Raw genomic sequence first — 15606 nt, 5'->3', positions numbered from 1 at the left:
ATGACGGGAGAGTATGTTTCCTCGTAGTCAATATCAGGTTTCTGCGAGAAACCTTGTTCTACTAATTGCACTTTGTATCTTATGATCTCATTATTCTTATTGTGTTTTCGTACAAATACCCATTTGTACCCAACAAACTTTACATCTTTAGGTATTTGGACTACGGTCCAAAAACTTTTTGTTTTGCTAATGAGTTTAACTCTACTTGCATAACTTCTTTCCATTTTGGCCAATCATTTCTATGTCGGCATTCTTCCACATTTCATGGTTCGAGATTTTCATCATTTCTTTTGATATCAGAGACTACTTGGAAAGTGAAAATATTGTTAATAACAATATTATTTCGATCCTATTTTTTTCCCCTATGTACATAACTTATTGAGATCTCACAATTTTTAGTTACCTGTGCCTTTTTAGGGCTTCTTGTTCAATATATGCCTCTTCAAGGGCTTTTTGCATTATTTGTGCCTCTTTTGGGGCTATAGATTTATTAATTTTAGATTAATCAGTCATTTTGATGGTCTCTTCTAGAGTGTTAAATTTTTCTTGTGTTCTCTTCTTCTAGGGAGTTACATCATTTGAGCTGATAGGTTTATTATACTTCAGAGATATCTTAGATTCATTTGTTAACTGTCTTACATGGATATTAATCCATGCTAGAGTATTTGTGGCTAGGATATGTGACTTTGTTTTTTTTTTTGTATTAATGAATGCATCTGGTAATTGATTTGCAAGATTTTGCAAATGAATGATTCTTTGAACTTCTAGTTCACATTGATTTGTGTGAGGATCAAGATAGGTCATAGTAGATGTCTTCCAATTAATTTCTCATCATTATTCAGGAATTGACTTTTCTCATCCTAATGACGAGAAAACACTCTTATTAAAATGACAATCCGCAAAGCGGGTTATAAAAACATCATCTGTCAAAGGTTCAAGATATCTTATGATAAATGAAAAATCAAAACCTACATAAATCCCAAGTTGTCATTGGGGACCCATTTTAGTGTGTTGTATTGGTGCAATTGGTACATATATTGTACAACCAAAGATTCGTAAGTGGGAGATATTTGGTTGTTTTCCAAGCACAAATTGTGAAGGAGAGTATTCATGGTAAGTTGTAAGTCAAATACGGACTAAAGCTGCAACATGCATAATAGCATGTCCTTAGGTGAAAGTAGATAATTTGGCTTTCATTAGTAATTATCGAACTATTAATTGGAGAGGTTTGATGAAGGATTATGTTAAACCATTTTGGGTATGAGTATGAGCAATAGGATGCTCAATATTTACCCTTACTGGCATGCAATAGTCAATGAATGTTTGAGAAGTAAATTCACTAGCATTATTAAGACGTATTGTTTTAATTAGATAATCTAAAAATTGTGCTTGTAATCTGATTATTTGTGCAATGAGTTTAGCAAATGCAACATTATGTGTAGAAATGAAATAAACATGTGACCACCTAGTAGAGACATTTACCAAGATCATAAAATAATGGAATGATCCATATAGTGGATGGATAGGGCACACATATGTCCCCATGCATTCTTTCTAAAAAGATTGGTGGCTCAAATATGACTTTAGTAAAAGATGTCAATTTGCCTTGTGAGCAGGTAGTACAAGAGTATTCATTGGACAAAAGAATCTTCTGGTTCTTTAGTGGATGCCCATGTGAGTGTTCGATTATTCGACGCATCATTGAAGACCTTGGGTGACCTAGCCTGCTATGCCAAAGAATAAAAACTTTTGGGTCGTTGAACTTCTGGTTCACAATAACATACGATTCAATAGACTTTATAGTTGTATGATGCAACCTAGAGGAGAAAGCTGAGAGTTTTCCATTATAAACTTTTGGCCAGATATAATGGAAGATGTAAAAATATTCTACATTATCTTAATTCATAATTTCAATATGATATCCATTTTTGTGGATATATTTAAAACTAAGCAAATTTTTTCTAGATTTGCTAGAATATAAAGCATAATTTATATGTAATCTAGTTCTATTTGATAATATTATGTTTGCTTTTCCATAACCTCCAACTAAGTTTGTAATACTAGATATGATACTTACATTAACTTTTATCAATGTCAATTCAAGAAAATATCTTTTATCTCAAAGAATTGTGTGTATGGTTGCACAATCTACGAGACATACATCATCCTCATTCATCTTGAGACCAAATAACACGTAAATTTTATATACAACTAATATTAAAAAAAGACATAATGTAAATAACAATATAAAAGAAAATGTAATAATCAAATATAAATATAAAACATAATAATATATTATTTGATATATAAAGTAACATCAATTAATGTTAGCATTCTCATCATTTATTAAATGATCGACTTTTTCACTAGGATCTCCAAAGAAATCAATGCCATAGTAGGTTAGGTCCAATCCATCACCACTGGTATAGTTCATTTGTATTTCTTTTCTTTTTGCTTTTATTGATGATTGGTAAAGGTTGACCAATGCCCCTTCATACTACATCTATAACAATTATTTTCATGGTTTTTGGGAGGTTTATCTTGTAAACACTTCACATTTTCTTGTTTTGCCTTAGTATTATTCCACTTCTAGTGGTGCAATGAAACTTTTTTTTTTTTTTTTTGAGAAGTTGAGGAATTATTACCACAATAACCATGGCATTGGGGATTTCTTCCACGACCACAACCATGTCCTTGTCCACGAGTTTGGGACGGTATTATATTCATTTCAGGGAATGACTCAGATCCAGTTGGACGAGATTGATGATTTCTTATCAAAAGCTCATTATTTTATTTAACAATAAGAAAATATGATATTAATTCAAAGTATTTTGTAAATTTAGGCTCTCTATATTGTTGTTGTAGGAGCACATTCGAGGCATGAAACATAGTAAAAGTTTTTTCTAACATGTCTTCTTGAACGATTTTTTCTTCACATAGCTTTAATTAAGAACTGATTTTGAAAAGTGCAGAGTTATATTCACTAACAGTTTTAAAATCCTACAATCTCAAGTGCATCCAATTAAATCAAGTTTTTAGGGAATTATAGTTTTCTGGTGGTCATATCTTTCATTCAAATTACTCCATAGAGTAAAAGGGTCTTTTATCGTAAGATACTCATTTTTTAAACCTTCATAGAGATGATGACGAAGGAAAATCAATGTTTTTGCATGATCTTGTAGGGATGCTTGATTTCCTTCTTTGATCGTAGCTCCAATATTCATTGTATCAAGACACTTTTCAACATCAAAGATCCAATATAGATAATTCTTTCCCGAAATGTCAAGTGCCACAAATTTGAGTTTTGTGATATTCGACATTGTCAAATAACTTTAGATATATAACAAAACATTATTATTAGAAACAATTATAAATTGATAGTCTTGGTATAACTTATGATCAAAATAAAATAATTTGTTTATAGCTTTTAACAATATATAACACAAATTAAATGAATTTAACAATAACAATATAAATATGTAAAATTTTATTTTATATAAACAATTTCAAGTTTAAGATATGAGAATTACCTTCAGAGCAATTCGTGTTGATAACATGTTGTAAAACGAGAATAAATGCAATGCAAATAAAGTAGTATAAATCAACTATATATATTATTTTGATAATAATATATAATGGGAAAGAAAAAACCAGAAAAGAAAAGTGAAAAAGTTGAGAGAATAAGATAAAGAGAATGAGAGAAAGAGAAAAAAACTTCTTTTTCTTTGGATGCTCCTTACACGGGGTATAAGAAGCCTTTTATAGGTTTCACTATATGAACTCCCATTACTCATTTTAAAGATGAGTAAATAGAGTTCATGAATAACAATTAATATTTATATTAATATTTTATTCAATGTGGTCATTCACCACTTTATTTACAACAAAATTTATATAATTTAAGAAGTAAATTATATTATATGAGATGAACAAATTTATTGTCTCTTTCAAAATAAAAAATAAGAACATAGTTGCTGAAAGCATGGACGTGTGAAACAGGCCATTCCAACAGGCTGAGCAAGCCCACCTAAAAAATCGTGCCCAACCCATAATGTACATCCCAATATGGCTCATTAGTCTTAGTCACGGGCTTAATTGTGCCGGTGGGTCAGTCCACCATCTTTTTTAAATATCTTTTTATTCTTTTCATTTTCACTTACCCCCTTACTCGAAATAGGGTAGGTGTATGATAAAATTTTAAATATATAAGAGTTAAAGACTAATGAAATTAAACCTATATATTTATATTATAAAATTATCACTATAAGAGTTGATTTGTTAGAATTTCATATACGCCTCTATGCCCTACCTATAAATGGACTTTTATGAGTATCTCTTAGGTCATGACCAATGCCCTAGTTGGTCCTATACATGTGAACTGTTATGAGGAAAAGAATTGCAATAACTAAATGATGGTGAGCAATATCGATTAGCTATAGACCCTAGTTATTGGATCTAATCCTCCATGTAAAGTAAGAAAATTTGCATATTTTGAAATTTTGCATATTTTGACCAATTCAAGGTGAAAAATGAGTTACTTCTTTACAAAATTGAGATAAAGTTAGCAAAAAGATTCTAATTTCAGATAAATTCATGTAAGTAAGATGTTTTTAGGATCTATTACAAATTAATTTCTTAAGAAATGTTTAAATGATAGCATACCTAACTACAAGACAAACAGGAGGGACCAAATCCAGTAACCAAATTTGACTGACATCCAAGGAGAAACCAACTATAAAGACAAATGAAGGACAACCAAAAGTGATGGAATGGAAATATTTAAAGAAGATTTAAGGAGAAATGAGGTGAGATACATATAGAAGGAGGCAAATTCGGGGAGATTTAAAAAGCACAAATTTCTAGTGTTAGAGATATATTCTAATACGCTAATTTTGGAAGATGATGAAAATCCATACTCCAAAATATAGGCTATGTTTGGTTTTTGAAAAAGTACTACGGAAAGAAAAAAATATTAAGGTTATGTTTGATTCTCGAAAATTTTGAGGGAAAATGTGAGAGAAAGAAAATAGAAGGAAAGAAGAGAAGGAAAATAAAAAATATGTTTAAATTCAATAAATTATTTTTATATATTTCTTTAAACTTATTTTACTTATATTCTTTCTATTATGTAACAATTGAATAATTTAAAAATATATAATTTTTTTGATAAATTTTAATTATATTTGATTTTCCGTTGTATTTTTCATGGTGAAACCAAACATAAAAAAATAATTTTTTTAACACTTTTTTTTTGTTTTCTTAATACTTTTTGGGAACAAACTTAATTTAAGGAATATGATTTTTTTTTTATATTTGGTTTTGTTATAGAAAATGGAAAAGAAAGTCAAATATAATTACAATTATTAAGAAATTTCTATATTTATAATTTTTTTAGTCTTTATACAAAAGAGTTAAATAAACCAAAAAAGTTTGAAGTAATATATTAAAATAATTTATGGATTTTAAATCTATTTTTTATTTTCATTTTTTTTGTTTTACTATATATTCCTTTCTATTTTCTTTTCCTTACATTTTTTTTTAAACTTTTCAATAACCAAACATAAAAAAAAAAAAATTCTAGATTTAGATAACCTAGCAGACTTTTCAAAGGACAAATTCTAAAAATTTGAGTTAATAAGACAATAATATAAACATCTAAAAAAAAAAGAAAAATAAAGATGAGATGATGAGAAATTGTGGTTCTTGATTGAAGATGATAAAAATTCTTAACATGTTAATTATTATTTAATTAAATGAGGTTTATGATTAATTAAAATATATTTAAGAATAATTTATGATAATTTGAAATTAAATGTATAGATTAATTTAACGTTAGATCATGATAATTTAAACTAATTAAGACAATTTATTTGTTAATTTAAAATTAATTTGTATAAGGACAGTTTAAGTATTTAAAAAAGCAAATTTGATGATCTCAGCTGATTGCGTCATCAACCTAACAACATGTGTAGTATACTTTTGAACAAGATGTTAGTCCAAGTTCGTATAATATTTAAAAATAAAAGGAGGGCCGAAGGTTAGGCGGGACAAGCCACAAAGCTCATGTAAAATTCTATAGGGAGAAGGCCTGATCTGTAATAAAGCTACAAGCAGTAGGCTCAACCACGAACGCAATCAACAGTAGACAACATACTGCCTATGGATCCACACATATACCCAAAATTAGACTCCAAAAAACTTGGGAGACTGTTTTGGCTGCATGCATGCACATTGTGTTTCAACTGTTTTTGTCTCTGAAAACAGCAGCAGCATGTCATCCAAGGATCAGCATGATCAGACGTTGAAATCAATGCCCTCGTACTCTTGAGGAATTTCTGCAGGATCTTGAGCCTTGTTTTAGTTCTTCAATGCATAGCTAGCATTAGACGGAGGAAGTTGCAGCAGTTTGCATGATTTGAATCTCTGTTAATGTGAGCTTCGATGATTACTAGTTGAGAGGGATGTGGACATTTCATGATTCAAACATAATTATGTTTAGTTTAAACCTGTTAAATTTATGTTGTATAATTATGTTTAATTTGAATCTGCAGATCGAAATCTATGTCGTCGTCAGTTGTCTTTTCTCATGGGTGGCCGCTGTGATTTACCCAAAAAAAATAAAATAAAAAATAAAAAATAAAAAAATCCACTAAATCCATGGTAGAATATGGTCAAAGGTGGCTGCTGGTAGAAGACAATGGTAATCTTCCTTGGAGACCAAGCCACAATAAAAAAAACAATAAGGAACTCGAAATGTGGTCACACACAGTTGGAAAGTGGGTAGACCTGGTGTGAACATGGATGAGTACCGGAGTGTCTCTCTTCCCTATATAATAGGCAACTAACACTCAAAATCTTTACAAACACATTCTATCACTAGTATTCGAAAACTTTGTAGAAGATGATGATGATGATGGGGGAGATGTGGGCTAAACCAGGCTCACTAGTTGCTGGTGCGATGTTTCTCTGGGTCATGTTTCAGCAATGCATGCCTCATCAGTTCCGGTCCTATATTGAAAAATACAGCCAAAAATTGGTGAGCTTTGTGTACCCTTACATTCAAATCACTTTTCAGGAGTACTCTGAAAATCGCTACAGGCGCAGTGAAGCCTATGTTGCCATTGAGAACTACCTCAGCGTCGATGCATCTACCCGAGCCAAGCGGCTGAAAGCAGACGTCATCAAAGACAGCCAATCTCTAGTTCTCAGCATGGATGAGCGAGAAGAAGTCAGAGAGGAATTCAAGGGGGTCAAGCTTTGGTGGGCTTCCGATAAAACCCCCCCTAAAATGCAGACCTTTTCTTTTGCTCCTGCTGCTGATGAGAAGAGGTACTACAAGCTCACTTTCCATAAAAACCACCGGGAAATGATCGTGGGGTCGTATTTGAATCATGTAATGAAGGAGGGGAAGGCAATTGAAGTCAGAAATCGGCAGCGAAAGCTCTTCACTAACAATTCAAGAGATACGTGGTATGGGTACAAAAAGGCGGTATGGAGTCATGTAGCCTTTGAGCACCCAGCCAGATTTGAGACTCTAGCAATGGAGCCAAAGAAGAAGGAGGAGATTATTAATGATCTCACAATCTTCAGTAGGAGGAAAGAGTATTATTCAAAAATTGGGAAGGCTTGGAAGCGAGGGTATCTCCTTTATGGCCCCCCAGGAACCGGCAAATCAACCATGATTGCTGCCATGGCAAATCTTTTAGATTATGACCTCTATGATCTCGAACTCACTTCAGTCAAGGACAACACGGAGCTGCGAAAACTATTGATCGACACAAGGAGTAAATCCATCATTGTGATAGAGGACATCGACTGTTCGCTTGACCTCACAGGCCAACGCAAGAAGAAGAAGGAAAAGGAAGAGGACGAAGAGTCCAAGGATAATTCAATTACTAAGAAGGGGAAAGAAGATGAAAGCAAGGTTACTCTATCCGGGCTTCTGAATGTTATTGATGGGCTGTGGTCAACTTGTGGGGAAGAGAGGCTGATAGTTTTCACCACCAATTATGTGGAAAAACTTGATCCTGCTCTCATTAGGAGAGGGAGGATGGATAAGCACATAGAATTATCCTACTGTTGCTTTGATGCATTCAAGGTGCTGGCTAAGAATTACTTGGATCTTGACTCCCACCATTTGTTTGCAAGCATCCGCAGATTGATGGAGGAAACCAATATGACTCCTGCTGATGTTGCAGAATATTTGATGCCCAAGACCATCACTGATGATCCTGGGACTTGTTTGGAGAATTTGATTCTGGCCCTTGGGACCGCCAAGGGAGAAGCGAGGGTGAAGGCCGAGAAGGAAGCTAAAGAGAAGGAAGAGGAAGAAAAGAGGGTAAAGGCCGAGAAAGAAGCTAAGGAGAAGGAAGCAACTGCTGGAGAAGTGAAAGAGAAGGAAATGTCAGATGAAAGAGTGACAGAGAATGGAGTGGCAGCAGTGAAAGAAAATGGAGTGGTCTTCTAGGACCCACAATCGACACCATAGGCTGTGAATATTTCTTTGATTGTGTATCATATCATTTCTTTACTTTTGGGCTGTGAATATTTCTCTGATTGTGTATATTTAGTTCTTTACTTTTAGGCTTTATCCTGTTTATGTATTATTGGCTTTAGATCATTCCATGTAATTGTATACATACGTGTATGTGATGTACATTAATGCTATTGTTTAATAGAATGCTCTGTAATTAAGATTCTATTGAGAAAAGTTTCATGGTTTCAAAGCCGTCAACTCTTCGAAATAATTGTTTCATTCCTTCGTTGTTGTGGTGGGCCTGATGTGAAGGATCTCTACGCTTGCTTTGGGAAAGAAAAGCTCGAGGGCGGTACTCTCTTTCGTATCACGTTAATGAGCAAGAAATTAAGTTAATTTGGGTAGCTTTTCTCTTCAGTTTAGGACCCTAGGTCAGATATTTTTGTTTCCTGTGGGGTTTTTTTTTCCTTGGGAATTTTCAAAGGCCTCCTCTAATCTGTCCCAACCCGTCCGTGTTAAGTTAGACAAACCAAATAATAACCGGCGGCCTTATTTGATGAACAATTTCTTGCAAGGGAAGGGAATGTGGAAATATATTTCTGGCACAAAGAAATATTTGGAGAAATCAAATTTCACGAAATAGAAAGACTAAGAGGGAAATAGAGGAAATTGACATATTATTTAGTTAAGAAAAATATTTGTAATATAGAGTTGATTATTTGGTGTTAAAATCTTTTAAAAACTATTATAAATAGTTAAGCTTTTCCAAAAATGTTACAAAGTTTGATTTTGAGAATTATTGTTATTCATCGTTTAATCAAATTTATAGGTATTTTATTTGAAAATATTAAAATACAAAAGAGGATGATGGGATTATAAAAACAATTAAAAAAAATAAAAAATCTCCAAATGAAAAATTCACATCGCTTGAGATATAAAGATGGGGACAAAGTTGGAGAGACTTTAATTAAAAACCCGAATTCCTAGTGTTAGAGATATTATAAAGCTCAAATTTGGGAAAATAATGAAATCCCCTAATCCAAAATTAACAAAATTTTGAGTCCAAAATTTATGAATTCTAGATTACAAAAAAGTTGGAAGAATTTTCAAAGGAGAAATTTTAAAAATTTGAGATAATAGGACAATAAGATAAACATTTGAAAAATAAAAATGAGATGAGAAATTGGAGTGTTTTATTGAAAAAGATAAAAAATCCTTCATTGGAGACGAAACTTTCTTATTCAACTACAAAGTTTCACCGTTGTAACCATTCAACTATACCTGTGACTATGTATCCCCCAACCTATTCATATTTCTCTTGTACTAATGTTGTTACGAGGTTGCCTCTCCCACCCTTCTCTATTGGGAAATCCCTTTGTATTGGTCAATAATCCCTAACTCGAGCTTTCATTAAAGATCATTCTTTGACTCTTAACTTGATATTTCACACCCTTTAATTGAAAGAGGAATAGTTGACGAGGCGGATGATGTCAAGCACAAAAGTAGATAGCCAGTTCTAAGCCGGTGTTAGTTATTTAATTAACTTGATTTATGTTTAATTAAAATATATTTAAGAACTAATTGATAATGGTTTGAAATTAAATGTATAGATTACTTTAATGTTGATTATGATTAATTTAAACTAATTAAGCTAATTTATATGTTAATTAAAATTAATTGTAATAAGGATATTTTAGGCATTTGAAAAGAAAATTGATGATATCAGCTGATTGAATTATGTTGGCTCCATGAAAAGTACTCAAATAAAATACAAAATTATTACAAATGTAATAAGAAAATTAAATACGAGAAAGATTATTTATCTACTTTAACATTTTTCAAATTTTTTATGCTAAAAAGAAAAATAAGGAACAATCCATTAAATTTAAATAATTTTTAACTTTCCTTTAAAGTGAGGAATAATTGATTAAAAATTTCAATAATCTTTTACTTTCCTTCAATGTTTCTTTCTTTCGATTTTCTCCTGTTTTCCCACCTGTCTTTCCACTTTCCTTGAAGCTTTCCAACAACCAAACAACTTAAAATATAAAATTCAAATGTGAGTTTAGAGGAGTCTGAGGTTATGTTTAATCCCGAAAATTTTTAAAAAATATATAAGGAGGCCCGAAAGGTTAGTATAACCTACCTCATTAAAAATTGGGAAACTATTTTGGCTGCATGCATGCACATGGCGTTTCAACTGTTTTTGTGTCTGAAAACAGAAGCCGCATGTCATCCAAGGATCAGCATGATCAGACGTTGAAATCAATGCCCTTCTACTCTTGAGGTATTTCTCCAGAATCTTGAGCCTTGTTTTAGTTTTTCAGTGCATAGCTAGCATTAGACGGAAGGAGTTGCAGCAGTTTGCATGATTTGAATCTCTGTTAATGTGAGCTTCGATTATTACTAGTTGAGGGGGATGTGGACATTTCATGATTCAAACATAATTATGTTTAGTTTAAACCTGTTAAATTTATGTTGTATAATTATGTTTAATTTGAATCTGCAGATCGAAATTTATATCGTCATCAGTTGTCTCAGCGATGCGCTAAGTAGAGAGAGACGTGAACATAATTTTTTCGGTTGACTTGTCTTTTCGCATGGGTATCCAGCTGCGATTTACAAAAAAAAATTCCTCTACATCCATGGTGGAATATGGTCAAAGGTGGCTGCTGGTAGAAGACAATGGTAGTCTTCCTTGGAGACCAAGCCACTATAAAAAAAACAGTAAGGAACTCGAAATGTGGTCACGCATAGTAGGAAAGTGGGTAGACCTGGTGTGTCTGTCTCTTCTCTATATAATAGGCAACTAAACACTCGAAATCATTACAAACACATTCTATTACAAGTCTTTGAAAACTTTGTAGAAGATGATGATGATGATGGGGGAGATGTGGGCTAAACCAGGCTCACTAGTTGCTGGCGCAATGTTTCTCTGGGTAATGTTTCAGCAATACACGCCTCATCAGTTCCGGTCCTATATTGAAAAATACAGCCAGAAATTGGTGAGCTTTGTGTACCCTTACATTCAAATCACTTTCCAGGAGTTCTCTGAAGATCGCTTCAAACGCAGTGAAGCCTATGTTGCCATTGAGAATTACCTCAGTGTCAATGCATCGACCCGAGCCAAGCGGCTGAAAGCAGACGTCATCAAAGACAGCCAATCTCTAGTCCTCAGTATGGATGACCGAGAAGAAGTCACAGATGAATTCAAGGGGGTCAAGCTTTGGTGGGCTTCCCATAAAAACCCCCCTAAAACGCAGACCTTTTCTTTTTATCCTGCTGCTGATGAGAAGAGGTTCTACAAGCTCACTTTCCATAAAAACCACCGGGAAATGTTCGTGGGTTCTTATTTGAATCATGTGATGAAGGAAGGGAAGGCAATTGAAGTCAGAAATCGGCAGCGAAAGCTCTACACCAACAATCCAAGTGACAAGTGGCATGGGTACAGAAGGACATTATGGAGTCATGTAGCCTTTGAGCACCCAGCCAGATTTGAGACTCTAGCAATGGAACCAAAGAAGAAGGAGGAGATTGTTAATGATCTCACAATCTTCAGTAGGAGGAAAGAGTACTATTCAAAAATTGGGAAGGCTTGGAAGCGAGGGTATCTCCTTTATGGCCCCCCAGGAACCGGCAAATCGACCATGATTGCTGCCATGGCAAATCTTTTAGATTATGACATCTATGATCTTGAACTCACTTCAGTTAAGAGCAACACGGAGCTGCGGATGCTATTGATCGAGACAAGGAATAAATCCATCATTGTGATCGAGGACATCGACTGTTCGCTTGACCTCACAGGCCAACGCAAGAAGAAGAAGGAAACGAATGAGGAAGAGAAGAAGGATCCAATTCGTAAAATGGAAAAAGAAGGTGAAAGCAAAGAAAGCAAAGTTACTCTATCGGGGCTCCTGAATGTTATTGATGGGTTGTGGTCAACTTGTGGGGAAGAGAGGCTGATAATTTTCACCACCAATTATGTGGAAAAACTTGATCCTGCTCTCATAAGGAGAGGGAGGATGGACAAGCACATAGAATTATCCTACTGTTGCTTTGAAGCATTCAAGGTGCTGGCTAAGAATTACTTGGATCTTGACTCCCACCATTTGTTTGCAAGCATCCGCAGATTGTTGGAGGAAACCAATATGACTCCTGCTGATGTTGCGGAAAATTTGATGCCCAAGTCCGTCACTGGTGATCCTGGGACAACTTGTTTGGAGAGTTTGATTCAGGCCCTTGAGACCGCCAAGGAAGAAGCGAGGGTGAAGGCCGAGAAGGAAGCTAAAGAGAAGGAGGAGGAAGAAGAGAGGTTAAAGGGCGAGAAAGAAGGGAAGGAGAAGGAGGCAACTGCTGGAGAAGTGAAAGAGAAGGAAGCGTCAGGTGAGAAAGAGAAACAGAATGGAGTTGCAGTGAAAGAAAATGGGGTAGTCTAACCACAATCGACCTCGTGGGCTGTGAATATATTTCTCTGATTGTGTAGTATTGGCTTTAGATCATTTCATGTACTTGTATGCATATGTGTGTATGATGTTCATTAATCCTAAAGTTTAATAGAATGGTCTGTAAAATTCTATGTAGAAAAGTTTCTATGCTATCAAATCCTTTATCTCTTTGAATAATTTTTTCCATTCCTCTGTTACTGTGGTGGGCCTGGTGTGAAGAATCTCTACGCTTACTATGGGAAAGAAAAACTCGAGGGCGGGACTCTCATTCAGATCACGTGAATTAGCAAGAAAGGTGCTTTGGTAGCTTTTCTCTTCAGTTTAGGTCACAGATTTTTATTTCCTGTGGTTTTCTTTTTCAAAGGCCTCCTCTAATCTATCCCAATCTGTCTGTGTTAGGTTCGGCAAATCAAATTATAACCAGTGATCTTATTTGATGAACAATTTCTTGAAAGGGAATGGATTGTGGAAATATATTTCTAGCACAAAGAAATATTTGGAAAAATCACGAAACATGTAAGAGGAAGAGGGGAGAATAAACAAGAGGAGTGAGAGATAAGAAAAAAGGGGAAAAAATAATAATTTATAACATGGATTATGAATTTAGTTGTTCATAGCTTTTGAAGAAGAAAAGGAGAAGATGATAGCAAGACGTGGTCATTGTTGGTATTTGATGGTTGTTTATTTTTGTCGGTCATCCTTCCCATAATAATAATTACTTTCCGTTGTCATCTTTCTTCTATGATTGACTATTTTTTATAGTCATCTGTATGTAACAATGGTATTTTCTTGTATATGTTGGGATTTTCTTGTAGAATATTATGTTTAAATAAACTTCACACGAAAATACAAACTTGAGATTGATATTTGTGATTGAAAACAAAAGAAAAAGCAATTAATTTTAAATTTCATGGTGAAATCTTAATTCTCTCATATGAATTTGCTCATATGGAGCCAAAGTGGATTGTTGATGCTCAATTATAGTATTCATACTATTAGAGTTTGGTGACCCGATTTCTCTTTTGCCAATCTTGAAAAGCTTGTGGTGTGACATATGTGGTATAGCTAATTTTGAGATTTTTTTGGAGGGTTTGTAGTGGTAGTGGAGGGATTGGGCGGATAGGTATATATATATAGATGATGATGTATAGTTTTAATGTTATGATAATTATACTTTTATTGTAACCATTCACAACTCTTCTCTTTTGTACTATTTTTTGACATAGTGGATCTTCTTCTCCTATGCTTACGGTTTTTTCCACCTAGGATTTTCATGTAAATCTATATGTTCTTATTTTGTTTTCTTATTGTCTAGTCTCATTATTTCGTAACAATTACAAAGAAGAATTACATCTTGTGTAATTTCTAATGGCTTTTTTAGATAATTTTGAGTTTGTTATAACTTTTGTACTTCATTATACTCTTTCTTTTATTAGTATTGATTATGTATTATCAGAGTTTGAAGTCAGGGAGACTTGAAAAAACTTTTTTTACTCAAAGAAAGTAGAGGAAGATCAATTTATGTTTGGAACAATGCAAAAACCAAAGACAAATGAAGATTTTGCGTTTGCCACAAAATTTAGTCCTCGACAATATAACTTAAATTTCACCTTGCATATACATTTTTAAAAATTGGCCATATGAAGTATAATATGAAAGAGAAATCTACACTTTGAAAGACTTCTCACACAACTATTGCAACATTGTCCAAGTGTGATCTAAACATGCAAAATTTGATAATACCCATCAACCAACTTACAAATCAAGTTCAAGAGATGATAAGTCATTTAAACATGGGTAATTGTTGTAATGCTTTTGCTTTCTCACTCTTGCAAGACAATCACTTTAATCGTTAGGTAATTGATTTTAGTGCATTTAATTATATCGACTTTCAATTATGGACTTTTTACTTCATCAAGTACAAGGTTTATTTTTTTTTCATATGTATTGTCAGTGGTTTTGTGATTATTGTGAGTCATATAAGTTTCATGATTCATCCCGATTTAAACATTTTCAATATCTTATTTGTATCAAAACTTTTGTGGATATGTTTTCAATTGTAATGAGTGTGACTAATTTTTTACTTTCGAAGATATGATAAGATTGAATTGTCTTTTCTCTTCATTTAATAAGTTCAAACATATGGTCTTTAGCGTTACTTTTTTTCTAAGAGCTCAAGCTCGTCATGCAAGAAATTAAATTAAATTATTAATAAAGTGTATATTAATATTTTTGTAAATAGACTATATTATAATTCATATAATTTAATAAAGGGTGAATTATGCATGAAGTTTCCAAATTTGGTTCGTCCAAGCCGTGTAAAACAAGGCTTTTTCCCATCATTTTTCCGCCTTTTTTTTCCCCAAAATAAAAAATAAAACTAAAACTAAAAAACAAGAACATCTAGCTGAGTTGCTGAAATCATGTCCGCGTAAAACGGGCCGTTCCAACAGGCTGCGCAAGCCGCCTGAAGATAGTGCTCGGCCCGTCCAAGACAAATGGACAGCCCAGTATGGCCCATGATCCCTTGGGACGAGCTTAGCCGTGCTGGTGGGTCGGTCCACAACTCTTTATCCTTTTTTATCTTCTTTAGTTTTTATCAATTTTTTTTTTTATTTAAATTTTGGTGGAGAAAGTGTCAAGTGCCTTTCCTTTTCTTTCAAAACTCTTAGACCTGTTTGGAAA

At 33.5% G+C, this 15606-nt stretch overlaps 2 protein-coding genes across 2 annotated transcripts; both read left to right on the top strand.

The window, feature by feature from the left end:
• The first annotated feature begins 6815 nt into the window (after positions 1-6815).
• Positions 6816-8657, top strand: LOC100247456 (AAA-ATPase ASD, mitochondrial-like). The gene has a single exon (XM_002275929.5). The coding sequence runs from the start codon at positions 6902-6904 to the stop codon at positions 8465-8467; it is 1566 nt and encodes a 521-aa protein (XP_002275965.1). The 5' UTR covers positions 6816-6901; the 3' UTR covers positions 8468-8657.
• Positions 8658-11324: 2667 nt separating this feature from the next.
• LOC100252565 (AAA-ATPase ASD, mitochondrial) lies at positions 11325-13256 on the top strand. The gene has a single exon (XM_019224869.2). The coding sequence runs from the start codon at positions 11347-11349 to the stop codon at positions 12910-12912; it is 1566 nt and encodes a 521-aa protein (XP_019080414.2). The 5' UTR covers positions 11325-11346; the 3' UTR covers positions 12913-13256.
• Positions 13257-15606: the final 2350 nt, after the last annotated feature.

This window comes from Vitis vinifera, chromosome 14 (genome assembly GCF_030704535.1).
Source record: "Vitis vinifera cultivar Pinot Noir 40024 chromosome 14, ASM3070453v1".
In the NCBI taxonomy this organism is placed as follows: domain Eukaryota; kingdom Viridiplantae; phylum Streptophyta; class Magnoliopsida; order Vitales; family Vitaceae; genus Vitis; species Vitis vinifera.
This window is presented reverse-complemented; position numbering and strand designations above follow the sequence as displayed.